This window comes from Mustela nigripes, chromosome 9, assembly GCF_022355385.1.
Source record: "Mustela nigripes isolate SB6536 chromosome 9, MUSNIG.SB6536, whole genome shotgun sequence".
Taxonomy (NCBI): Eukaryota; Metazoa; Chordata; class Mammalia; order Carnivora; family Mustelidae; genus Mustela; species Mustela nigripes.
The window spans coordinates 90,159,841-90,185,894 of NC_081565.1; the positions used below are offsets into that span (position 1 = coordinate 90,159,841).

General features: G+C 57.4%; 2 protein-coding genes across 6 annotated transcripts in view; one reads left to right on the forward strand and one right to left on the reverse strand.

Moving 5' to 3' along the window:
* Positions 1-21,590, reverse strand: part of LOC132024175 (basic proline-rich protein-like) — a 28,934-nt gene extending 7,344 nt beyond the window's left edge. Inside the window, exons 1-9 of the mRNA XM_059410152.1 lie at positions 21,518-21,590; positions 21,257-21,349; positions 20,543-20,647; positions 19,472-19,479; positions 18,660-18,827; positions 17,582-17,639; positions 15,437-15,763; positions 15,227-15,348; positions 4,545-4,684 (exon numbers count right to left, since the gene is read on the reverse strand). Of these exons, the coding sequence (XP_059266135.1) occupies positions 4,545-4,684; positions 15,227-15,348; positions 15,437-15,763; positions 17,582-17,639; positions 18,660-18,827; positions 19,472-19,479; positions 20,543-20,647; positions 21,257-21,349; positions 21,518-21,590 (1,094 nt within the window). The remainder of the gene's footprint in view (positions 1-4,544; positions 4,685-15,226; positions 15,349-15,436; positions 15,764-17,581; positions 17,640-18,659; positions 18,828-19,471; positions 19,480-20,542; positions 20,648-21,256; positions 21,350-21,517) is intronic.
* SYK (spleen associated tyrosine kinase) overlaps positions 1-26,054 on the forward strand; it is a 67,772-nt gene that overhangs the window by 6,932 nt on the left and 34,786 nt on the right. For all 5 annotated transcript variants that reach the window (XM_059412113.1, XM_059412112.1, XM_059412110.1 and 2 more), the window contains 2 exons: positions 21,543-22,002; positions 23,592-23,752. In XM_059412113.1, coding sequence (XP_059268096.1) covers positions 21,589-22,002; positions 23,592-23,752 — 575 coding nt within the window. In that variant the 5' untranslated portion in view covers positions 21,543-21,588. The remainder of the gene's footprint in view (positions 1-21,542; positions 22,003-23,591; positions 23,753-26,054) is intronic.

Below are 26,054 nucleotides of genomic sequence, written 5' to 3' on the forward strand. Positions count from 1 at the left end.
AGAATTTTCCCCTGGGACTAGAGTGGTCCGGCCGGAGGAAGGCCAGTCGAGCGCTGCCGGGAAAGGCCGTGCTCTGGAAGGAAGGCAGAAAGCCACGCGGGCTCCCCACCAAGTTGCCCCGGTGTTGGCAGAGACACACCTGGCAGTTAACCCTTCCCGCTCGTCTCTTCTGGAAACTCTGGAAACCGCGTGCATATCCTTCCGCAGAGGAATGGTACTGGTTTGCCAGGAGTGCTGGAACGGAGGACCAGAGACTCGGGGGTTAACTAACGGTTCTGGAGGCCGGAGGTCTGAGATCAGCTGTCCGCAGGGAGGCCACTCTCTCCGGCTTGTGGTCTCCTCCCTCTGTCCTCACACCTTCTTCCGTCTGTGTGCGTCTCGGTGTCATGTCTTCCCCCTTCCCACGCGGGTGGCCGTCGTGCTGGACTAGGACCCACCATAATGGCCTCGTTTAAGCTTAATCACCTCGGTGAAAACTCTCTTTCCACATAAAATCGCATTCTGAGGGCCTGAGAAGTTAGGACTTCAACACAGGAATCTGTGGGACATGGTGGGTCAGCCTGTCCCCTCCTCGTGGTGGCCGTCTGCACTGCCATCCAGAGCATGAGGGGACTCTCTGGGCCTCACCACGAAAGACCCGGGGACATGATGGAACACAGGGCAGGTGAGGGGAGACAGGACCCCCGGGACCTTGAAGCAGAAATGCAGCGGGTCGTGCAGAAACCGGCCCCACGTGCGGAACGTCAGCACGAGCCAGGCGGGGACGCTCCCGTCCGTCAGGGAACAGGCGTGGGCTATTAGCCACCTCGGAAAAGCTTTACTTCTTAGACCGCAATAAGCTCCAGGCTGAGCAGAAAATGAAAACGTAACAGCAAGATCATACAAGAAAAGCTCAGGTGAGTTTTTAAGTAATTACGGTGTGAAGAAGGCCTTTCTTAAATATAACACAATACAAAACCAAGAAATAGAGAGGCTAGTATCATGTCCCAGCATTTTAAGCAAGTCTCTATACAAAGGATAAAGAATGTATGAACAAGTGGCAAACCCCCGTGAAAGACGCTTACTTTCAGCGTCCGTAGTGAGGACTCGGTCTTGACGTGCAGGGACTATTTTCAGATCGGTGAGAAACATGAACACAGCCAATAGAAGCCTCCACGGAGGACACGGACAAGTGCTGAGAAGGCGAACAAGCCCCTGTGCGTGGACACGGCCTGCGTCTGTGCAGTGCGCGTTGGTCGCAGCGCCGGCTCTGTGACCAGGCCTGGGGAAGGCGGACCCTCACGCGGTGGGCACTGGCAGGGTCGTCTTCTGGAATTTAAAACGCGCGATGCGCTTTCCCTAGATAGTTTCACTTTCAGGAACTCCTTACACCTATAGAGTCACAAAAGTGAAACAATGTATATGCATATGGTAATTCACTGCAACATTTCACTTTGTAATACCCCGGAGCGGGGGAGCGACAGGAAAGCACAGGAAGAAGGAAGCGCATATCAGGAGAGGGCTTGGTCGACTCACGCGTGTTCTGTCCGCCCGGCCGAATCCCACGCGGTGGTCTTTTCAAAAAATGTGGGCTCTTTGTAACCACAGTGGAAGGAGGTCCAAGCTATAGTTGGTGAAACAGTGAGATGTAGTGTATCTCCATGCGTTTGCTAAAACACATGCGTGCACGCGACGACGGGGACACACTGATAACTCACCGTCTGCAGGTGGGGGTGCGCGGCCCACGTGCAAACACGCAGCCGGGTCCGGAAGCCAAGTCGCCGACTATGAGCAGCATTTCCCTGGCGGGCGGCGGGGGGGTTGGGGGGGTGGTGGAGGGGCAGTAACTTCAGTTTAGAGAAAAAGCGAGATGCACCTTTGGACTCTGCCCAGAGACGTTTCTGGATTTAGAGTGAGCAGGGGGGAATGGTGAGGTTTGCTGGGCTGAGACCGGAGGAGAGCTGGGCAGGACAGCATCCTGTGACTGGACGTTGGTCCCCGCAGGGGGAGGGGGTCCTCCAGAGGTTAGCCGGCTTGCCCGAGGTGCTTCGGCTGGGGTCCTCCCGCGTGCCCCTGGCCACCGCCCAGGCTTGGTGCGCCCCCACATGCTCAGGCTGTCTCCACACGTTCGGATGTGGTCTGGCGGGCGGCTCGCCTCTGGACTTTCCCCACAAGTGCAGCAGCTGAGGCTGAGAACAGGTGAGCGGGACTGCAGAGCACATGGCACGTCTTTAAAGCCTGGCCCCGTTGCCATCAAGGTGGACTGTACTGGGGCACTGGGCATCATGGCAGCCACGCATGCCTTTCTTTGCAAAGACTCTGATCCATCCCCACGGTGCACGGACGTGCGTGCATGCATGCATGGATGTGAGAAACTGAGAGGGTTCACTCGTCTTCACGCCCTCCTTTTGCACTTGCGTCATGAGGTCTGGATGTCTGAAGTTGGGGAAGAAGGACTGTGAGGCCGACGTCAGCGCGTTCTCTGCACCAGCGGCCGACTGCTAGCGGGTACGAGCACGCGGAATGATTCTCCGGGACAGAATGTGCAGCGTCGTCTGATAGAAAGACTGGCCTGTCGCGTTTTCCACCCGAGGGCATTCCCATCTGTAGTTGACTCTGGCTCCGCCGTACACACGTGAGATGGTTATTTTCTCATGAGAAGGACACACACATGTTGCTCCGGGTTGAGAGCTGGGCCATCGTTTCTTGGTGTCTATGGCTTGACTTTGGGGCCTCGCCGGTTGCTGTGGATGGTGACATGGGGACTGCTGTCGCTGTGGGCCATTTGGGGACCATCTGTGGCTGTGCCCTCCACAGTGCTGACCCTGTCCATCCACGCACCCACACAGGGCAGAGCGCTGTGCTCGCCCGGGGAGCCCCCAGGACTCCTCCGACACGCCCAAGCTTCTTGTCCTTTGTAACAGAACTTTTAGGACCACGGTTTTCACCCATGAATGCCCAGTTCCCAGAAGTGCTCCTCCAGCCCCTGTCTGGGGTCGGCATGGGGGGCAGAGACAGAGCCCGCACAGGGTCTGGCGTCCACCCTCTTTCTTGCTCATCTGCAGGGCGAGGCTGGAAGTGCTGGTCCGGTGCAGAGCTGGGGGGCCCGCAGGTGCACGTCTGGGGTTCACGGACGCACCCCGCAGAGCACCAGCGGTCTGGCTTGCAAAGAAGAGGCCGCCTGCAGCGTGGTCGTGGCTCGTGCATGAAATCCAGGAGCTTGCATGTTAGCCCCTGTTCGTCCAGGGAGTGAAAAAGAGGGCCCTTCAGGGGCAAGGATCGAGAACCGTGTGGTTCTGTATAGGGCCAGCAGCCACGTGTGGTCATGTACATTCCTGGTACTTAAAGGGAAACAAATTTCAAAGTCGGTTCTCTGCCACGCTTCAAGCCACACATTCAAGGCCACCTGTGGCTCGTGGCTCCGTGTGGGACGGAGAGTGGAACAGCCTTTCCCTCGTGGTGGCACAGTCTAGTCCCACGGGTTCCCTCCCGGAGTCAGGAGACACGGGCTTCTACCCCTGCCCCCAAAACCCCATCTGTGGAGAGTGGCCTGTAATGCTTGGCGCTTTTCCGCACGTGGACCCGGGTGCCTCCCGTTTCCTTAAAGGGGTCTGGCCTCAAGGTCAGAGGAGACCCAAGTCTTGTCGACGGAAACTGGCTCAGCGCTTTCATCTGCAGTCGTGACACCGACTCAACACGACAGCCTTCCCCGACGCACGCATGTGCACACGTCACACCCATCACACACGTGTGTGTAAATGTGCACACCACACCCAGGGGCACGTGCACACACGCCACACACACCAGGGTGGTCCAGCCCAGTGACGGGTCAGGGGTGAGCCTGAGACACTGGAGTGGTGTCCAGGTGTCGCCCGGCGGTGGTCCTGAGGGAGCAGCCTTGGAGAGAGTTAGTCTTGGGTTAGCTACTTGGTTCGGTTTGGTTTCTGGAAGAATCAGCTAGTGTCTCGTTCAGGAGGATTTTGAGGTCATGGAGAAAACGTTAAACTTGTTCATTTCTCTGCAATAATAAAAATAAATCCAACATCGTTTTCTCAAGATATTTGGGATCTGAGATCCTGTCCATGTAGAAAGGGCCGTCTGAAGCGGGAACACTCCTACGGAGGCAGAAGGAAGGAAATCACGCAGATTTCATGACGTGCTGTGTCCCGGCTGTGCGGTCCTGGAGGGCGCACCGTGGGCTCCCGTGCGGGGAGCGGAGGGGAGGGTGTCCCAGAGAGGCCATGGCTGTGGGGGCCTGTGACACCGGACACAGAGGCCCATGTCGCCAGGTGGGACCCCCAGCTGGGCAACCGTCCCTCTCCCTGAGGCTCCAGCCCTACCTCTCCCTGCAGCCTGCAGTTTGCCTGTTTCTGGAATTTCTGTGCTGCTTATTTGGGCGAGAGATAAGGCAGCCCAAGAGCAACAGTGCTGAAGGGTTTGGGAATTCTGGAACTTTCTTTCATGATTCAGCCCGTTGTCAGGAAGTGTGGCAACACGGGCTTCCTACGCGTAGCTGGGGGCCCGCCGGCAGCACTGACAAGGCAGCAGGGGCGCGACGCTCTCACCTGCAGGACTGCGTCTGAGGATCCGGCGTGAGGGTCCCGTCAGGATGGGGGTTCCCGGAACACTGCGGCTTCTTCCGCAGCCGGGTGACTGCCCGCCGCCCGGAGCCGGCTCTGTCTGAGTCGACAGAGAGGCCCAGAACCTTTGGTGCAGGGTGGCCAGCGCGCAGCAGCGGTTCTGCAGCCCCCAAGCCCCCCTGGGCCGTACCTGTCGCCTGGAGAGCCTCCAAACCCCCACAGGGCCGGCCACGCCCTGGGAGGCTTTGAGCCCTTTGGGGCTGGAACCCCATCACCCAGCACTCTGAACAGTGCATCACCCGGGCTCTTCTAAGCTGTAGGCATGGGGATGGGGCGTTGCTGCGCTCTAGAACTTTCTTCTGCTTGCTCATTGAGCTTGCTCAGGAATGCAGACCTCTGAGGATGCCTGCCTCCAGCAGCAGGTGGCCTGGGTCCCGACACGGTGGTGGGGGTGGGCACAGTCACGGGGTCTGCGGGGCTGCTGAGCGTCGGGAAGGGGGATAGCCCTGCTCCAGCCTGCCGATTCTTGGCCGACAGTGCGAGCCTTCCCACCCCCCGTAGCACTGTGGTCCCCGAGCTGAAATGGCACTGCCCCCTGCCGGCCTGAGCCCGCTGGACGGTCTGGCTCATGCTGGGCCCTGGGTCGACGGGCTCCCGTCCTGGCGGGTGGCCGGGGACAAGTCTGAGGTCTGTCATTCGCGCTCCCCGACAGGCTCCCGGGCTAGAGAATCCAGGGGAGAAGTCCTCTGGCTTCTGAAAAGCGACTTTCACCGAAGCTCTGATCACCTGTCCGTTCCTGCCTTGAACTTCTCTGCCTCGGGGACCTCGTAGACCGGGGTCTCCTTTGTCTTCCTCGTGTTTCTGGGCTGAATCCCTGGTGGATTCCCTCCCATGGTCCTAAAGCTCCTCCGTCCACCCCGTGCTCCGTGCCTGAGCACTTGCTCGCTCTCTGCCCCCCCCCGGACCTCTGCCGCCTGCTCACGACTCCCCTCCCCTCCCGTTCACGCCGTGCTGCGGTTGGAGCTGCTGTTTCTACCAAGCGGTGGTTCTGGTGAGTGCTTGGATCCCACGGCTGTGTGTGTGTGTGTGTGTGTGTCTGTGTCTGTGTGTCTGTGTGTGTGAGTGTGTGAGTGTGTGTGTGCGTGTGTGTGCGAGTGTGTGTGTGTGTGGCCTTGGCCTCATCTGCCCCTCGGGACAGGCTTCTGGTGACGGTCCCTAGGTCCCACCTGTCTCTGTCACCACTTCTCTCCTTGGATTGTGTTCGTGTCCCTGCACAGACCCAGGGCAGGCCCCTCCTCTCGGACATGAGTCATGCTAGGGAGTGGCCCAGGGTGGGTCTCGGCCTGCACAGTGCTTTCCTCATTCTCAGTAACGCAGTGTGTGTGTGTGTGTGTGTGTGTGTGTGTGTGTGTGTCAGAGAGAGAGAGAGAGAGAGAGGGAATTGCGTTAATATTTATTTCTCCCTGAGGAGCCTCCCTGCCATTCAGAATCTTCTCTGACCTCAAAATATGGTTGATTCCCCACTTCTCAGTGGGACCCCAGCTCTGTGGGCTTGGCCCGAGGTCTGCAGCGGCCCCACAGGGTTCTGCTCCCGCAGCCTGTCTGGGTGATTCCTGGCACTTCTCTTTCTGGTTCTTGTGAGGTCACTTCAGAGAGGACGCAGTCGTGACATCTTTAACTGCCAACACGCAAGCTATCTGAGGTTTTGGTATTTATCTTGAAGAGCATTTGTCATTTTCATTAAACAACTAAATTTCTTGAGGAACAGTTAAGAATAAACAAAATACAGTCAGAATGACCAGGAAAGTTCATGGTCAGGCACTCTGCTTCTGCCGGCCGCCCCGATCCACGCGGCCAGGCTGGGCTGTCTCCTCGCTGGCTCTCTGTTCTCTTCAGCACATTGATTTATGGGCCAAGTTCCACCAGCCAGAATAGTGCTGGGTGCTGGGGCTTTAGCAGTAGCCAAGATCCTTCCCCGCACGCCGCCTGCTTCCGGCCAGACTGAGGAAGGGCAGGGGCGATCGCACAGGACCTCATTTGTTCCTCATGGCAACCGTCTTTTTAAGGGAAGTTTTAAAAATACAGAAAAGTGCAACCATTCTCATAATTAACAAATATCGCCACTTTACCTTTTTTCTTCTTTTCTTTTTTTTTCTTTTTGCCCCTATTTCTCCTAAAAGAACATTCTGAATAGAGTGAAAGCTACATCCTTTTTGCAATGAGCAATTTGCCCAACACCAGAGAGCCGGAGAGCAGCCGGACTGACACTCAAGGTCAGGTCCCTGTGGGGGCAAAGTCTGCTCTTCGTCTGGTTTACTTTGCACGCGGCCGCGCTGTTTTATGCACACGACGTTGAGTGGCTCGCCCACGGCAGGTGTCGGCGTCCGCAGTAGTGGCGCAGACTGACTCGTTCGCGGTGGACTGATGTCTGATGCGCGTATGTAAAGCCTGTGTTTTCGCGGGTGCCAGGAACGTTTGCAGAGCCTGCAGACACGGCAAGGCGGGGCTGTCAGGGGCTGAGACGAATCCAGGCGTGAGTCTGGCCCCTACGACGGTCCACTTACCGCGGTATGCGTGTCACGGTAACTGTCCCCGTCTCATTCCTGCGGCACGGACGCCCGTGTAAATACTCAGGAGGCCTCTCGGAGGGGGAGGGGGATGAACCTGCGACTTGCCTTCAGCTCCTTCTCCGAGACGACGTGCTCTCTGTCCCCAGGGCCCGCGGGGTCTGTGTCTGCGAATTCACCCACCCACTTGCTGAAATTCATTTGAGACCGTGAGCCCGGAGCTCGTGGTGCCCTCACGGGCCTTGACGTGCCGAGAGCTGTGCTCGCTCCCAGCTCCGGTGGACAGACGCCCTCTGCCCACGTGTCATCTTGGCATCGAGCAAGTCCCACATCTTTTCTCTTTTTTTAATTTTTCTGCTTTTTGTGGGTGACTTTGGAGTTTGAAGCTAGAGTATGGTGTGGGGTCCCGCAGTGCACGAGGCTGTGCGGCCCCTTCTGGAGGAACGGCATGTTCGATGGGCTTTCCTTGGGCAGGAGTTGCGACGTTGCTGCTCACAGGCTCTGTGTTAATTAATCAACGATTACGTTAAATCAGGTATTTTTAAACAGAAACACCCCAGGGTCAAGACTGCATTAACTGGTGCTTGGACGTGTGGGATCACCGCACCCCCCTCCCCCCAAACAAACCTGTACTTCCCCTCAAAGCAGCGGTCCCGTATTCACTAACTCTGTCTTCAAGGTAACTCTTCAGGAAGTGAATACCACACATGGGCACAACTGATTGTATTTTGTTTTCTTCTTGTACAAAGCAGGGAAATAATTCTTTTAAAGATTTTACTTATCTGAGCTAGAGAGCGAGCTAAGGAGAAGTGAGAGAAGCAGGCTCCTTGCTAAGCATGGAGTCCCACTTGGGGCTCGATCCTAGGACCCTGGGATCACGACCTGGGCTGAAGGCAGACGCTTAAGCGACGGAGCCCCCAGACGCCCTCACAGCCAGTATCTCTAAGGAAATGTGTTTCTTATAACCAGGGAGTGACTTTATGGCAGACTGACTTCCAGATGTACAAGCGGTGACCGGTGATGTCGTAACACGCACAGCCCCTGGGGGGTCCCTATGTCTCCCACCGTTCAGACCCCCCGGTCCTCGGAGCTCATGTTCCACACAGGCTGACTTGGAAGGCGGAGGCAGAGATCCTCGGGGCGCATGACGAAGGCAGTGAGCATTAGCCTTCGGTGGCTGTGGACTGCGTCGTCCAGCTTGGATGCAAGGGGAGGGGTCGGCCCCTGCCACAGCTTTGTTTTTTAACATGTTTTTGAGTTCCTGCAATGCACATGCAATTTATAAACTAGGGGTCAGGACAGGAGCTCGTAAAGGCCATTTTGGTGAACTTCCGGAACTGAGTGAGGACTCATTTGATAGAGAAACCGCCATGGGTTGTAGTCTTAAGGCCTTCACTTGTTTGGCTCTTATCTATAAAAGTCTCATTCTGAGGATACCTGGAAAGCATTTTGCTCAGGTGTGGTAAGACACGCAGATGCGGAAATGATTGTCGTGAAGGAAGAAGTGTTTGCGCTCACAGATCCCTAGAAACAGGCGGGACTGTACACACCCCCTCCCCCAGGGAGGAAGCACTGGGGCCTGTCAGGAGGCAGAGGGAAATGGGAAAACAGAGCACGCCTTGTGGTTTCTGCAGGAAAGGGGAGGCAGGGTATACAGGCCTGAGGTCCGTTCCTCTGGAAAATTTCATTAGGTTCTCGGGTGTCAGCGCTGTTCACCATGGCCTGATTCCTGGCCCGGGGGTGTGAGAGCCCAGGGGAGGAGGTGGATGGGGGTTGGTTGGTTGGTTGGTTGGTTGGGATGAGAAAGGGTCCCTCGTAGGAGAGCCTTTACTGTCGACAGAAACTGTCCAACGCTGCGAGGGGCAGTCTCTCTGGGATCCACTAGATCCAGACAACAAAACATCAGAAATACAGAAAATAAGAAGAAGTAATGAGAGAAATGATGTATACGAGCCTCACGCGGTTCTCATGGTGACGGCTGGGAACGAGCCCCTCATGACTGGTAGTGGGCGGAATGCACCCGGGGCTTCTCCACAAGAGGCTCCCCTCCAGGGAGAGGACCTGGTCACCGCCGTGTCCCAGCAAAAGGATTCCTCATACTCTGTTCCCCTCCTTGTGGAGGGGACGATACAGACCCATCATTAATGGGGGTAAGGCTTCAAGTAAACGGATTGGAACACAGCAGACAGGAAAGGGAGTGTGGGTCTGGGAGAAAAACAAGCTGGACCACTGGATAAACACTGGGAAGGTCAACGCTCTGTGACCGCGGGGCACTGAGAGCCCGAGAGTTAATGGCAACGTACGGGAAGTGCGCCTTCCGCATGTCTCGCCTGCACAGGGATAGGCACAGGGTAGCCGCGGCGGCAGCCGAAAGAAGGAGGCAAACACGCCTCTGAGAAGGAGTAGCTGGGGAAGGACACGGAATGAGACCAGAAGACCGTGAAGTCTTGCCCCTGTGGCTACAGAAAACGTGGGATCCTAGTGCAGTGAAGGAAAACCTCAGTCCTCGGTTCCTTCTGTCTGGTTCAACCCGGCCATGTTTCCAACAGCAACAACAACAAAAACCAAAAACAAAACAAGAAAACCAAACCCTTCCAGGTTTCGATAGAAAGAATGACAAGCGTGCTAAAGGGGAAGCGAAAATACAGTCAACGCAGCAAGGATCCAGGAAACCCAGAGAAAGAAGAGAAAGCCAGAGAGGGATGGAGACCCCACTGGAGACCCCACGCACAGAGGAACGAGAGGAGTTATTGTTGGCAGACTTCCCGTCATGAACTGCAAACCAGAACTGAAGTTGTGAAATATCTGAAGAACTGAGGGGGAAGAAGACACAAGTGCTGACCTAGAATCCTCTGTCTCACTCAAGTGTCCTTCAAATGTGAAGGAGAAATCAAGACTTTCTTGAACAAACACATACAAGGAACATTTCCCACTAGCTGCCTGGCCCTACAGAAAGTATTAAAAGAAGTTTCTCAGAAGGAAGAGTGATCTCGGATCTGCCTGAAGAAAAGAAGAACATCAGAGAAGGAAAAAGGGAAGGTAAAATAAGATACTTCACTTTTCTTATTTTTAAATCTTCTTTTTTAAGATTTTATTTATTTATCAGAGAGAAAGAGAGGGAGAGAGAGTGAGCACAGGCAGACAGAATGGCAGGCAGAGGCAGCGGGAGAAGCAGGCTCCCTGCTAAGCAAGGAGCCCGATGTGGGACTCGATCCCAGGACGCTGGGGTCATGACCTGAGCCGAAGGCAGCTGCTTAACCAACTGAGCCACCCAGGCGTCCCACTTTTCTTATTTTTAATTGCTCCAAAAGGCAATCGTTCATTTAAGTCAATAGAAGTAACAGTGTACTAGTGATTCTTACGTGTCTGTACGTGGAAAGAAGGCAGGGCTGTCACAGATGCTGAAATGGAAGATAGGAACACTGAGGAGGCAGAGTATTGTATGTGGAGTGGGTACTGTCATTTGAAAGTTCGATTGAAAACTTGGGTTTTGGGGCGCCTGGGTGGCTCAGTGGGTTAAAGCCTCTGCCTTTGGCTCAGGTCATGATCTCAGGGTCCTGGGATCGAGTCCCGCATCGGGCTCTCTGCTCAGCGGGGAGCCTGCTTCCCTGCCCTCTCTGCCTATTGCTCTGCATCCTTGTGAGCTCTGTCTGTCAAATAAATAATTATAATCTTTTTTTAAAAAAAGAAAATTTAGATTTTAAATGTATATTGTAAACTCCAAGGAAACCACTAAAAATTTTTTAAAGTTATGCTGGAAAGATCTATAATGGAATGCTTGTAGTAAAACCAGAGAAAAACAGAAAAGCAAAATGTAATAAGATGCTTGAGTAAAACCAGAGAAAGCAGAAAAAGCAGAGAACAGAGAGAGAAAGAACAAATGCAATGAAAAAAAAGTTACAAATGTATCAGATATCAATCCAACTAAATAATCACTTTCTTTTTTTTTAAGATTTTACCTACTCATTTGACAAGAAAGAGAGAGATCACAAGTAGGCGGAGCTGCAGGCAGAGAGAGGGAGTGGGGGATGGGAAGCAGGCTCCCCGATGAGCAGAGAGCCCGATGCGGGACTCGATCCCAGGACCCTGGGATCATGACCTGAGCCGAGGGCAGAGGCTTTAACCCACTGAGCCACTCAGGCACCCCTAAATAATCACTTTCAAAGCAGATGGTCTAACTATACCAGTTAAAGTACGGCGTTTATAGGAGCGGACCAAAAACATGACCCAAACCTATATTCTCTACAAAAGACCTATGACAGATGTAAAGACACCTACAGATCAATACAGGAATGCAGAAAGATAGCCCCACCAATCAAAATAAAAGATGGAATAGGTACATCAATTTTAGCTAAAACAGACTTGAGAAAAGTAGAAGACTATCAGGGATAAAGAAGAGTGTTACGTGGCCGTAAAGGGATCAGTTGCCCAAGGAGACGGAACAGCCTTCGGCACGTCGGCGCATGACAGCGTCAGAATACACAACGCGAACACGGATGGGACTGGAGGGAGAGTGGGCACACCCACGGCTGCAGCTGGAGACCCCACCGCCTCCTGTCGGTCACTGACCAAGTAGACCGAGGGCTGACGGGGTCGCGAGACCGGAGCAGCACCGTCGACCCCACTGGTCTGCTCGACACTCGTAAACTGTTCGGCCCAACAACAGGAAAACACACGTTCTTCTCAGACTCACCTAGAACGCTCATCAAGACAGCACGTTCTTGGAAAACGTAGGTACCCATACTTACATGAATAAAAAATAACATAAATTATGTTCTCAGAATATAAGGGAATTAACCTAGAAATCAGTAACAGAAGGATAGCTAAATTCCCCCCAATTTTTAAAATTAAACAACAGAGTTCTAAATACACTGTAGGTCAAAGAAGTGTGAAGAGAACTACAAAAGTATGTTGAACAGAATAAAAATACAACAACAAATTTATGGGATTTAGCAAAAATTGTGCTTTAAAGGGAATTTATGGAGTTAAGTGCAAATATTAGATAAAAGGAATATTTATAAAATCCATAACCTGTGTTCCACCTTAGAAAGCTGCAAACTAAAAGAGCAGAAAAAGCCTAAAGCAAGAAGAAAAGACATAATTAAAATGAGAGTAGAAATCCTTGAAGTTGAAAACAGGGAAACGCCAGAGAAGAGACAATCACTGGTATCAGAAGTAGGAGACATCGGTGCCGATACCATGACCTCACAAACCAGTGACCAGATAGTGTGGAAGACTCTGTCCTCACAAATGTGACGGCAAACGTGAACCAGACTAGTTCCTGAAAGACACAAACCACCAGGACTCGCAGAAGGAAAAAGAGCCTGAATCGCCTTGTCTCCTCAGTTTAAGTCAATAATGTAATAAGCTCCTCCCTGCCAGGGCCGGGGGAGGTCCATGCTCCAACGGTTTCACTGATGGATTATAACATTTATTGAAGGAGGAAGTTAGCAATTTTCAATAATTTTCTCTTCCAGAAAATAGGGGCAGAGTGATGGAGACATGAGCGCGCCCTCACGTTCAGGTTACTGTAGACCCAGACGGACGGAGAGAGACGTCAGGTGCCGCACACACAGCTGAAGTGTGCTTGTATGCACACGTTCTCCGTCGTCGGAGGGGTCTAGAGGCAGTGGCATCTGCTAGCCGCGAACGCACCTTGTGCTCAGATCCTGGTCTCTGATACCACCCACCGCCCATCACAGGGAACAGGGAAACGAGAGTGTGGAGGAGTAGACCGAGGCGCATACCTGAGACACCCTCAGCATCTTCAGGGCTGTGACCCTCAAACACGACGCAAACCACAATGACAGGGCCAGTGGCCCAGGGCACAGGAACCGCTGGAAGGGATCCCAGTGGCCACACAAGCACTGTCAGAGCAACCGAGTAAAGCAATATTTCATTAAAACCTGATGCATGAATGAAATAACCTTGAATCCATATTAGATAAAATAGGACTGAACCCATAAATAAGAGGAGGGGACAGACCCATCGACTCTGCGGAAGAATTCCAGACAATGTATGTAGATCTCTGCGCTCCAGCGGCCGGGACACTCCTCCCCTCTCCTGATGGATGGACAGCACCGAGTTTCTTCCTTCCAGACGGGGCGGATGGGAAGAGGCGGGGATGGGGGAGATCACCTTCACAGTGGAGAAGCCCGCCAAACGCCAGCTCGGCCCGTGTCGAAGAGGAACCCTAACGGTGGTAAGTCACGTCGAGAGCGCACACCCTTGATCTGATGTGAGGCAGATGGCACTTTCCCTGGGGGGTCTTTCTCCCCCAAACACGTAGTTTCAGTCTAACCATGGGAAAGACATCAGACAACCCGGGTGAGGGACCTTCTACAAACGGCCAGAACAGTCTCCTTCAGAACCGTCGAGGCCGTGCAGGACAAGGAAAGTCTGAGGACCCGTCACAGCCAGCAGGTGCCCAAGGAGGCGTGAGAGCTCAGTATCGTGTGGTATCTGGGCTGGGGTTTAGGGACATAAAAAGAAGGCATTAGGTAAAAAACTAAGGAAATCCAGACAAAGTAATAAATGAGGGGCTTTAGTTAAGAATAGTGGGTCACTGTTGGTTCACTAGTTATGAGGGACGTACCATGTCCTGTAGGGTGTTACGAACAGGGAAACTGAGCATGGAGTGTATGGACGTTCTGTACTACCGCTGCGATTTTTCTGAAAATCTAAGTATATCCTAAAATGTTAAGTTCATTTACAAACTAAAAGAGAAAGAGAAGGATCGATGCCCTCTCTGCTCTCCTGGAGGCAAGCGTGCGTCAAACACACTCATCCAAGTAGAGATACATTAAAATTAAGTCAGAACTCTGGTCAGTGGTGCGAAGGAAGGAGCAGGGTACCTCGAGGGGCCCTCGCTGGTCTGGAAGCATCCGAGGGTGCTGTGCTCAGAGAGCCCACGGGGAGCGGTGGGGCGGGTGGCGAGTGACCCTGAGATCAGAGGGCGGAAGTCCCGTTAGCAGAGAAGCGGTGTGACCAGGCTTTGTTGGAAGGGTGGAGCTAAGATGGGTAGGACTGGAGACCCAGCAGCGCGGAGAAGAGAGCTTCCTAGGAGGACATAGACTTGTCTCGAACAGCCACACAGATGACATTGTGGGTGCACGTCCTCCGACCTGAGCCCGGGAAATCACAGACGGCCGGACCCCACCCCCACGGCTTCTGATTCTGCAAGCCACGTGGGGCCTGGAGGTTTCCATTCGCATATCTCGAAAGCTCCGTGTGATGCTGGTGTTGCCGGTCTTAGGGTCGCACATGGCCAGCCTCGGCTGCGCGGGACCAAGGAGGGAGCTCCGAGTTTGGTCAGAAAGGTCTGTGCTTGCATTAGGATGTGCGGGCTGAGGGACCTGTCGCCATGCCCCCGAGGGCCTCCGAAGGCTGTAGCTAAGGAAGGGCTGGCCTCTAGCACTGCTTGTCCCACGACTGCCTGTGTGTCCTTTGGGAGGTAACCGATGTCCTGGGCTCAGTGCCAGGCCTGATGAACCTGGGTACCACCACCTTCAGGGATGCGGGCAAGTCAGCTGATGCCCTGGGAGCCAGCGCCTGGGAGCTCCCCTCTGTCATTCCGTCATCCGGGTCACCATCCACTGTCGCCAGGCGGGCCCTGAAGGTGCACCTGTCCTCCGGGCGGCTCGGTCTGTCGTCCGTAAGATGGTGTGGAGCTTGCACAGACCCGTCTCTTCTGTGGGCCCAGAGGCAGGATGCAGGATGCCGTCCGTTACTTCCCGGAACACATCCTTGCGAGTCTCCTGGACACATCGAAGTAGACCTTCCACCAGAGTTCTGGAGGCTTCAGTGCGTGGAGAGGGTGTCTCTCCGTGTTGTGCCTCCTGTGGTGTTTCCGCGTGGAGTCTGGCCTCTCCTGGCTCTCCCAAGTGTGGGGGACAGCGGTGCCCGGAGTGTGAGCGCCACAAAAGTTTTGGTAGACCCAGCTTGGCACGTAGACATGAAGAGCGTGTCTGCTCAGCCTCCCCAGCCCCCGGCCAGGAGCTGCTGAGAAGATTCTCTAGGGTCTCTCTCTACTTGATATAGTTTTATAAGAGAGTTTGATACTTATAATGTCTAGGGTTTTTTTAAATATATATAAAATACCCGTGAATTTTTTGGTAGACGCAGCTCGGCACTTAGGTCCCTGGGACTCGGGGACAGGATCGCGGTGCTGAGTCTGTCCAGCGGGTCCGTGTCCTTGGGGTTGAATTCATCTGAAGGCGCCCCTGAAGAGAGCCCGCGGCCAGGGTGATCGGCACTTCGGCTTTCCGCTGGCTTGGTGCTGAGGCTGGAGGCGTGGGCCCACTTCCCTACTTCCAGACACCGTGCAGCCGCAGGAAGGACTCGGCTCGTGGGGGCTTGTCCTCTGCTCTGCGTGGCTTCCGCTGTTCTCCCTCGCAGAGCTTCTCCCCGGCTTTGGGGGCTTTTCCAGCTCGCCCACGCCCTCGCTGTCCCGGGCTCCTGATTCCAGACGCGCGTTTGAGTCCAGGAAAGGGAGGAAGGTCGAGCGTGTGGACGCAAGCACGTCCGGCAGCCCGGCCTCCCGCTTTCCAGTCTCCTGCGGGGTCTGCAGGAAGGGGCTGCACTCGGGTTTCAGCAAGGCCAGGTCTGTGCCGTCTTCCTGCCGCAGCCCACGCTCTCCTGCCCAGCACCGTCCAGCCCAACGCCGCTGCTCGCCTGTGGCCGTCACCTGGCCACACCACCCTTCTTCCCGTCATATAACTTTGGCCCCCGACTCAAGCATGGGGCGTGCTTGTGTCACGGGTTTATGACATCCACGAGCACCGTCCTCAGCTTCCGGCATGTGACGCCGTCCCGAGTCCCCCACAAACGCGCTTGCACGGACAAGGAGACGGTGCGGGGTAGTGACTTTTAACTGACACGGAGCAACGCTTGCTGTTGATGTCTCAACCCACACGAGCATGTCCCTACAGGTTGAAATCCGGTGGTTTGGCTTCTCCTGCAGGCACTGGCTCCCTGTGGTTTGTGTAAATGAGGGTTAAGGACAGGGACCCCAAAAATAGTATCCAGAAGCTGGAAATTTCAGCCAGGCCTCTCGGGATGGCACAGGAGGAGCCGAGTCTCCGTGGGGTGACCAGGTCTTCCCTGGAGTGTCGCCTAGAGCAGGACAAAGGAAACAAGGCTGTTTTGTGGCCCGTCCTGCTTCCCTGCGTGGTCTGCCCCGTGAGGAGCCCAGAGAGAAGCACCGGTCACGCTCAGTGTATTCTCCTTTGTCACATCATTGTCTTCATTTCTCCTGCTTTGGGGACTCCGTGGCTGGGTGTCTGGGGCCCTGCTGGCAGCAGCCCCATCCCCTCCAGGACAGCAGGATGGGGACGTGACCCGGTGATGCCTTGGATGTCATCCTGTGCTCACGGAGTCTCCGCTAACCCAGCTCACGTCGCAAGCACGTCCTCGCGCCTCAGTCCTGCCGGGGCTGTGCATGTTCGTGTGCGCCGGGACCCCCGGGAGTGGCCGTGCAGATGCAGCCCTGTGTCCCCAGTCCTGTCTCGGCCCGCTGGCCACCTCCTTCCTCCCCAGCCCCGGGGGAGGACGCGGCCTGCTCATCTCTCTGCTCACCCCACGTGCAGGATGAAATGCTGGTTCGTCCCCAACACTCTCCACAGGGAAGCTGTTTGCAATCCAGACTCACCCTCTCTGTGCGAGTCCTGAGCTGGGCGGGTCCCCTGGGACCCCACCTCCCGGGGCCGAGTCTGGGCCGGGCCTGAGGGCCACACTGGGCAGGCTCAGGGTGTAAGTGAGCAGGAGCTGCTGGTGAGAAGCAGGACCGGCAGCCGCTTTGCCAGTCCCACCGGGAGGCAGGAGTGGTGTAGACAGCAGAGGCCCTGGGGTCACAGCCCTGTGGTAAACGCTGGGCCCCTGCCGCGGACCCTCCCCTGAGCCTCGTCCGTTGCTCTTTCCTGGAGGAAAGGCACTCACTCTCCTTCCCACACGGCACCGAGCAAAATCACTTGCACATAGTAGCTGCTCAGGGAGCGTGAGGAATGCATGGCTGTTTTCATGTTGACTTCGCTTAGGATGGGCTGGTCACTTACTCGTAAGCAAGTATGTTGAGAGCGAACATTTATGTTGACATCAAAGCTTAGTATCTGTGATCTGTGCTGATACGCACGGGAGAGAGATCAGGCAGGTACGAAGCAGGATTCTGTGGAGTCTGAAAATCCAGGCGCTGCCTGAGAGGCGTCTGTCTGTCCTCGGTGCGCTGTCCGGGCCCCCGAGTTCTGGAAGCATCGGAAGAACTCAGGTCTGAAGGTTCAGGGATAGGTTCAAGTATTGAAACTTCTCCTCTAATTCTAAGTGTTAGTGAAAAAAAAAAAAATCACTTTCTCTGGCCTTAGATTTACTGTTTGTTTCTGAAACATGTGTCTCCGTCTTCTGAGAAGCTGTGCTTTCCCCCAAATGCAGAAGGGGGGACGCTAGGTAGAGATGGGGTTGTACGATCTTCCCCGGGGGGCCGGGTCCGCAGCGGCATGGCCTGCCGGTGGCCTCTCGGAGGCTGGGGACAGCGCCAGGGGAGGCGTGTCTCCCGGAGGACAACCCCGTATCGCTCAGGAAGCCGGTGGACACAGGGCTGGCTCAGGCCAGGCGCCGGGGGACTTGGGTCTCCATGGGCGGCCCAGCAGCATCTGTGTCCACGTGGTACCTCCCAAGCAGCGGGTCCCCCTGCGGGAGACAGTGCCTGCCGTCCTCTGCAGAGTGGCCCAGGGTGGTCATCTGAGTACGGGGGATGCTGGGGCGGGCCCCCTGCGCCTGCCCTGACCTGGTCACTGTAACCAGCCGGCCGGCCCCTGACCAGCCCAGGAAACCTTATGGCCCCTGTAGACCGGGCTCTTTCCTCTTTCTTATGAAAATGAGTGAAACCCACAGACTGGGCGGTTCCGTTCACAGCAGCCCCACACGGATGTCTCTCGTCTTCGAGCTGCGGAGGGAATTCCCACGTGAATTTTTATCAGGGCTGCTTTGCATCGACATGGCTGTGTGGCTCCAAGGGTCCTAAGCCAAGGTATCTTTAGTTCCCCTCAGTGGCAGGGCTCTGGCAGAGAGCATCCCCAGATTTTGCCCAGAGTCCCATTCATTTCTGCCACTGTCACCTCGGTCCGGATTCTGTGGGGAGGCTCTGGGGCCCAGTGACCCAGTGTCAGCCCCCTTAGCCTGCCGAGCGCGGACGGAGAGGTCCTCTGCAGGAAGTGAAGGGGCCGCACCTGCAGGAACCACGCTTCGCGGCTCGTAAGAAAAGCAGAAGTCTCCAAGCACCGGTCACGGCCTCTGACAACAGGGACAGACAGGGCTTAAGCAGAAACGGAAGTACAAAGACACAGCCGGCCCCCTTCACGGCTGAGGTTAAAGCACAGAAACAGACAAGGATCTCGGGATCCAGAATAACACTGTCGAGAACGTGTCTTACCCAAGGCAGGGTCGTGCATCTCCAGCCACGAGGGAGGGTCTCTGCCTGGGACAGGGGGCCACGTCGGTGGTCCACCCCCCTTATCCACAGATGTCACGATTATGAAGTCACCTTCTCGCCAAAATGTTTCCGCAGCCCACAGCCAGCGCTCACCTGGCCCGTGTGGTCAGCTGTGGACGTGCGCAGAGCAGCGAAGCGGTCGTCTGCTCCCACGCCCGTTCCTGGCCAGCCGGGGCCCCGGGGGCTGCACTCGGCCTCCTTGTCCCGTCCGGGCTCACACTGCAAACAGGTGTCCTCTCCGGGGTCTGCCGGGTTTTTTATGCTTCTTTGTGCTTTGGCTGGTGACAGTGTTGAGAATGTGCCCAGGCTTAGTGCCAGCCAGCCGCGGTGACGTGGTGACGGGGTCCGGTTCCCTCCACGGGACTCGGCTCACTTCCGACCCTCCCCACCCTTCGCTCACAGTGACGGCGATACTGAATTTCACCGGGGGACATTGGAGCGTCGAATCTGGTGCTGACATTGTCCTGCTTGCATGCAGTGGAAGGAACGTGTCAGATTTGCAGGCAGCTGGACCGTGAGCACGGCGGTTTCCGATCAGGCAGCCTGGGGGTTGTTGCCTCCGGGGGCGTTTGAAAACATCTGGAGATGGTTCGCGCTGTCCCCGTGGAGATTTGGGGGGTGGTCAGTGGAGGCCGACTGGTCATGGACAAGACAGCCCCCGTGACAGAAGGTGCAGCCCAGACGTTGGGAAACCCTGAGCTAGGGTAATGTCGGGTGATAGCGGGGGCGGGGGCGACAGAAGGAAGGTGAGCCGCAGTGTTTCTGTGCACAGCGAGGCGGGGACATGCGTTGGCCACCGTGGAAAAGGCAGCATTCATTAGCTAGAAGCCCAACGTGAATACCGGGGTGCTGAGACCACTCACGGTCACGACTGGGGGACACCAAGTGCAGATCCAGGAGTGGCCTGTGCCCCTGCTTGTTTAGGTCCCCACTCTGGTGGCACTGAAGCTGACCTCACTTTGGAGAAGGTCTTGGGTGAAATGGAACCGTGTGGGCAAAGTGCCCAGGATGGGGAATGCTCTAGAAATAGTGTGACGGGGACTCGCCTGCCTGCCGAGTAGGGAGGGGCCGTGGGGGGGCGGGAGGCAGGGAGAGCTGGGTAAGACGCATCGACGTGTGCGAGAGGGTGACATCGGGGCAGATGGCGAGACGCCACGGCTTTGGGACATACTTGGACGAAACTCATGAGAGATCCCGGGAGAGCTCCTGGTCCCGTCTCCTGCACGGAGCTCAGATGCCCCCAAGAGCGGGCGTGCGGTCTGCTGACTGCGGAGGTTAGTGAGCTGTGACAGGGAGGGGTCCGCCAACCCTGGGGTCTCATCCTTCCCGAGTTAGGACAGAGGGAGGCACCTGCAGGCACGTGACATTGATGTGCCTGTTGGACAGCCAGGTGGGAACCTCAGGTGAGCAGCGTTTCGTCAGGAGCTCAGTGGGCACGGCAGGGTGTGGGGTCGGCGAGCATTGCCCGTGGCGGGGAGGGGCGTGTGCAGGGGGCGGATGAGGCTGGAGCCCCGGCCCCAGCCCCAGCTTGCAGAGTAAGTGAGGAAGGAGCCACGGCCGAAGAGAGACTGACCCACCGAGGCAGGGCCGCTGGGATGCGTCCAGTGCTCCCAATGCTCAAGCCGGATAAGGTGGGTAGGGGCTGGCCTTGGGTTTGGCCATTGGTGACGGGCAAGAGCGTACAGAGATCGCCAGTGGCAGAGCCGAGACGGAGCGGGGTTTCGGCAGCTACGGAGCCCAGGGGGGTAAGGTGCCCGTGGGCCACAGCCCGTCTCTCTGCACCAGCCTGACGAGGGCACGTTGAACCTATTGCGTGGCATCAGCTTCTGAGAACAGAACCTCCTTCTGGATGCCTTACTTTGAAATACGCTTTTATTCATCAGCCGGTGTCTGTGGGCGCCTGCCGCGTGCCAGGAACCGTTCTGGGCACCCACATGGGGCCGTGGGTGCCGGCATCTCCGTGTTGGTCCCAAAGGCGGCCTGAGGGTGGGGTCCGAGGCGGGCATCGCGCTCTCCGGAGGTCCCCGCGTAGGAAGGGCCTGTGGTCTGTGGCGATGAGCTTGGTGGGGTGTGTAGGGGCGTGAGAGAGACAGCGAGCGCGAGACGCTGCCCCAGGTGTCACAAAACACGATTCCGTGTCCTAAAACGTGTTCTGTTATGAGCTGCGCATCGAACCTGGGTTGTAAGAAGGCCCCGGAGGAGGCAGGGACGCTGCCTGCCTGGACGAGCTCAGCCCGCACCGTCCCGCAGCCCCAGCTCCCTGGAAAGCGGGCTGTGCACGCACATTCCGGCCGAGGTGCGGGGCGTGGGTCCACTCTGTGGGGTCCAGGGGACCCCTCTGTTTGTCAGTTTGGAGCTTTTGAATAAAGTGGTTTTCGGCGTGGAGAAAAATCACAGGGAATGTTCAAATAGGCCAAACTCAGGCAGCACATTCTCCCCGTGGGTGTTAAGCCCAGTGCAAGCAACAGACTTTCCCCGGGGTCGGAGGAGAAGGCAGAGCTGGCCTGAAGGCAAGTGGCAGGTGGGGACGGAGTGGGGCTGCGTCCACGGGCATGGGGAAGGAGGGGCACAGAGGGCACAGCAGTGCCCTGGGTCCCTGGGTCAGGGCGGGAGCGGCCCAGACGGAGGCCCCACCGCCCGGGACTCACCATGGCGAGCCGGCGCTGGTGTCTGGAAGGCAGGGGAGGACGGCGTGTGGTGATGAGCCGGGGACACCCGGCAGAAGGCCCCCTGGCAGGGTGCTGGAGGGAGCACGACCCGGCCTCACAGTGTTCACGCCCCAAACCAAATAGCCCCCACTGAGCCCTCCCTGTCCTTGCCGGAGGCTTCTGGCCGGTCGGCGGACCTGGTCCGGCGTTCCGAGGGTCAGCGGTCCAGCCCCTGCGCTCGCTGCCCGGGGTCTGACCCACGTCCCGTCCTCTCTCCCCCTGCCAGGAAGCCCTGCGCCGTGTGCCGTGGTCGCTGACGGGGAGGCGCCGGCATGGCGGGGAGCGCGGCCGACAGCGCCAACCACCTGCCCTTCTTCTTCGGCAACATCACGCGGGAGGAGGCGGAGGACTACCTGGTCCAGGGCGGCATGAGCGACGGGCTGTACCTGCTGCGGCAGAGCCGCAACTACCTGGGCGGCTTCGCGCTGTCGGTGGCGCACGGCAGGAAGGCGCACCACTACACCATCGAGCGCGAGATGAACGGCACCTACGCCATCGCCGGCGGCAGGATGCACGGCAGCCCGGCCGAGCTCTGCCACTACCACTCGCAGGAGTCCGACGGCCTGGTCTGCCTCCTCACCAAGCCCTTCCACCGGCCGCCCGGGGTGCAGCCCAAGACCGGCCCCTTCGAGGACCTGAAGGAGAGCCTCATCCGCGAGTACGTGAAGCAGACCTGGAACCTGCAGGTGCGTCCGGGCCGGCTGGCAGCCGACTCCCTGGGGGTCCCGTGGGGAGGGCGCCCCGTCTGCCGGCCGCACGGGTCACCCAGCTGCCCGCATGCTCCCCGCCCCCAGTCCGCCCATGAGTCAGCAGGGGGTCACCCTGTTCAAGCGGTTGGGCTCGTGATTCTGTAGCTTCCCAGGTGTCTCAGGCAGAACATTCCAGGCGAGCAGGCGGGGGTGCAGCGGCCCTGGCTGGCCGCCTGGCGTTCCCCGAGCGCCCTGTCCTGCCCCAATCCTGTGCCTAGTGACGGGCCCTCAGTACCACTCGGAACTTCCCTCTGCCTGTTGTTCCCAGCTTCTGGGAAGGAAGACCCCCAGCTAGTCGGGTTGTCCACAGGGACATGTGTGTGTTTAATGAGTACGCAGTGACACGCCGTCCACAAAGGCCCCAGGGCGGGGCAGGGACACAGCTCAGCTCCCGCCACGCTCTTCCCAGCCCCCGGGGTCCGGAGCTAGCGGGCTGGCTGAGGGTCTCCCGCTCAGATATGGGTGTCGGGACATCTCTCTTGCGCTTCCCGGGGCCTTGCACCACAGGTGGCAGCGGCCTCCGACGCCCACGGACGTGTGACGGGACAGGGTTTTGGGGGACTCTACACGGTGACTGCTTTCTGTCCTCGAATGGGATCTCTGTGGATCCGGCCTCGCAGACAGAGAGCAGCACCCTGGTCAGTGCCGGTTGTTAGCAGCGCGAGCTACGCTTCAGATCATCTTCTTACGGTTTTGAACCCGATCAGACGTGTGGAGCTGTACTTTACACACAGTAAAACTAAGCTTTTTAGGCCTACAGTTCTGTGATTTTTGACCAACACAGAGCACCCCGTAGGTCCCACTAAAACCAAGATGAGCAGCCCCTACCCCGGCCCCCAGCAGCCCCCACCTGCATTCTGTCCCTACAGTGCTGCCTCTTCCAGAACGTCCTATGTGAAGGGACCCACACGTCCCCTCATTTGGATTCATTATATTTTTATTTTTACTTTTTCTTGCCCTCTTTACACCGTCCAGTAACCCAGCGTGGGGTCCCCATTTACGGCTGCAGAGAACACCACTGTGTCTCCCACTAAACGAGTCTGGGAAGGGAACTCAGCCGGCTGCCAGCCCCCCCCCCCCCCGATTTTGTTTTCCACGTTGTCACAGCTCATGTCCTCCGTGTCCCGTGGCCACATTTACACGTACAGGCAGCAGCGTGAGCGCTGGGAGGTGGCCTCGGTGGGCAGCCGGGAAAACCACGTCTCCTTCGTGGCCTGCACCCGGGGCTGCGGAGTCACTGGGGCGAGGAGTCGGGTTCTGATCCACATCTGTCGGGTTGGTGCAGGGCCGTGATCCACAGGGGCCAGGAGGCCTGGTCTCAGGACCTGGGGTCGTGCCAGCTTCAGAAGGCCTCTGGAGCCTGCACTGGTAGATATCTACTGGATGGTACTAGATCACATGTACGGATGTTACGGCTTTATCTGTGATGAATGAATTCGCACGCCAGGACCCGGGACAGACGAGGAAGGTTCCTGCGTCTTGTTCTCACTCGTGCATTGTCCCTCTCTGCTCCCTTCTCGTGGCAGGGCCAGGCCCTGGAGCAGGCCATCATCAGCCAGAAGCCGCAGCTGGAGAAGCTGATCGCCACCACGGCCCACGAGAAGATGCCTTGGTTCCACGGGAAAATCTCAAGGGTTGAATCTGAGCAGATCGTCATGATAGGATCCAAGACAAATGGAAAGTTTTTGTAAGTATGGGGTCTCTCCCCCTCACCTGCCATGGCTGGGCCCGCTCGGAGGGACGGGGTGACTCAGCTTCCCCGTCACGGAGCTTCATGAGCCCACACGCCCGTGGGCCTGCCGTGAAGGCCGGACGTGCCAAAGCTGTTCCTTGTCATTCACCTTGTGTCTTGCCCAGTCCAACCCCAAGGTCAACCCTCTTTTCGGGGACTGAGGGACATAACCTTTAAAGAAATGTTATTCCGCCACGTGTTTTGCTTTTCGTGGCAAAGACGAACGCGTAGCGGTCCCTGTGGCTGTCAGCACCGCGGCCCGTTCACTCACAGCCCCCCAGATGTCGGGCTTTACTGTCTCTTGTGTCACTGGGAACCAAGTGCCAGCAGGACAGATAACAAAATGTGCTGAGTGTTGGAGCGGTTTCCTGTGACGGGATCCCATGCGGGTGTGTGGACGTCGGCCTTACAAACTCAGAAAGGAAGCGTGGGTCCCGCTCTGTTCACTGTCACCCGACGCCCAATGGACCTCAGTCCTCGAGATCTTGGGGATGCCGGCCCCCTCGGGGCAGGTCCATGGTCGCGGATGGCACCGGCTGTCTCGGGCGGGTGTGGGCCGTACACCCCGAGCTGTGGCCCAGGGACACCCCAGTGTGGCCGGCAGGGGGCGCGGGCCTCCGTTCGTCCCTGCTCGGTGACGCTCCGGAGAGTAGTGGGTCAGCCCATGGTGGGAGCCCAGGTGGGGATTTAAAGGGCACAGCGCAGCCTCCAACAGAAATCCCGCGGCGGGGACGGTTTTCCTCGTGGGGCACCTGTCTGCTCGTCTGCCCCTGAGGTTCAGACTTTTACTGTCTTCTTAGGACTAATTCCCAACACAAAAGTCACGGTCCTGTGCACGTAGCATCTTGGTGCGTGAAGTCAGCCCCGAGTGGTCTATTCCAAAGAGTGATCGAGGCCTCTTGCCTTCTCGATGGTTCAGACACCTGCTCCCAGGCTCGCTGGGGACCAGCTGTGGTCAGAGCCTGCTCCCCGCTCACACGGGGACCCCGGGCAGCCGAAGGCTCAGCCACGGGCTCCTTCCCCAGCAGCGTTCTCACGCCTCGTCCCCGCTGTCCTGTAGAATGTCCCTCCTGCACTCTTTCCGGTCACGGGAGTTGGCTCACTGGTCCCTGACCCAGTGTCCCCTAGAACCCACACTGTGAGGGCTGCCAGCACCATTCTGCACAGTAGAGACCAAGCCACACGGCTGGTTGCTTCCTGAGCTAACATCTCTGGGGGACACTGAGGAATTGAACAGAAGCCGTACAGTGGCCACGGGCACAGAAGGAAAGGGATGGACACGCCGCAGTGGGGGTAGCAGGTTCTGTTCTGTGCCGAGACGAGGGGCCTTTCTTCAGGGAGACGCTGAGCAGAAGAACTTGAGGACCATGGGGAGCCTCCGGCGGGGAAGGGCGTGTGCGCTGGGCAGTCAGTCCGTGCACCTGGGGAAGGTGTCAGGGCAGAGAGAGCTGCTGTTCGGGGGCTCGTCTGGCGTCGGAGAGTCCTGCAGGCCTGCCAGAGTGAGCACGCTCGGAGGCCACACGGGGTGCGTTCACGCACACTGGAACCGAAGCGCCGTGTGTGCTTTCTGCACATTTCAGGGCCTCCGCCTTCTCGAGCCTGAGTGCAGGAGCTGTGTGGGATGCTTGTTGGAAGACCGAGTGGCGTGGTGCTGGCGTGTAGCTCTTGTGCTGTCTTCCTGCCTCATGGCCCCGTGCCTCATGGCTCTGCTCCGTGGCCCTGTGCTTTCGTGGCCCAGCCCCAGGGCTCTGTATCGTGGCTCTGCTCCGTGGTCCTGCTGCATGGCTTTGTACTATGGCTCTGCTCCGTGGTCCTGCACCGTGGCCCTACACTGTGGCCCTGCGCTGTGCTCTGTGCACCTGGCTCTGGTCGGGGCCAGGGCTCTGGGTCTCTTCCCTGCAGATGTGCCGTCGCTGTGAGTACGGCTCCTCTGTGTCTTCTGGGATCCCTGGCACATGCTCCGCTGAGGAGGAAAGCAGGATTTGGGGTGGGGACGGCCATGTGGGTTTCTCGGTCTGCACTGCTGGTTTCCTACACTGGTCTGGTCCCAGCCCTTCTAGGACACGGTGTGGCTGCAGTCGGCGGCCTGCTCTGTGCTCCCCACCCCCGATCCCTCTGCACTGCCTCTCGCAGGGCACTTGTTTCCGGCATGACCCTGTCTGAGACCCGTCAAGGCCAGCCTGCCCTCCCCAGGCCCCCCAGAGCCCCCGTCAGAATGATAAGAACCAAGGAGGCTCTCAGATCCGGAAAAGAGCCT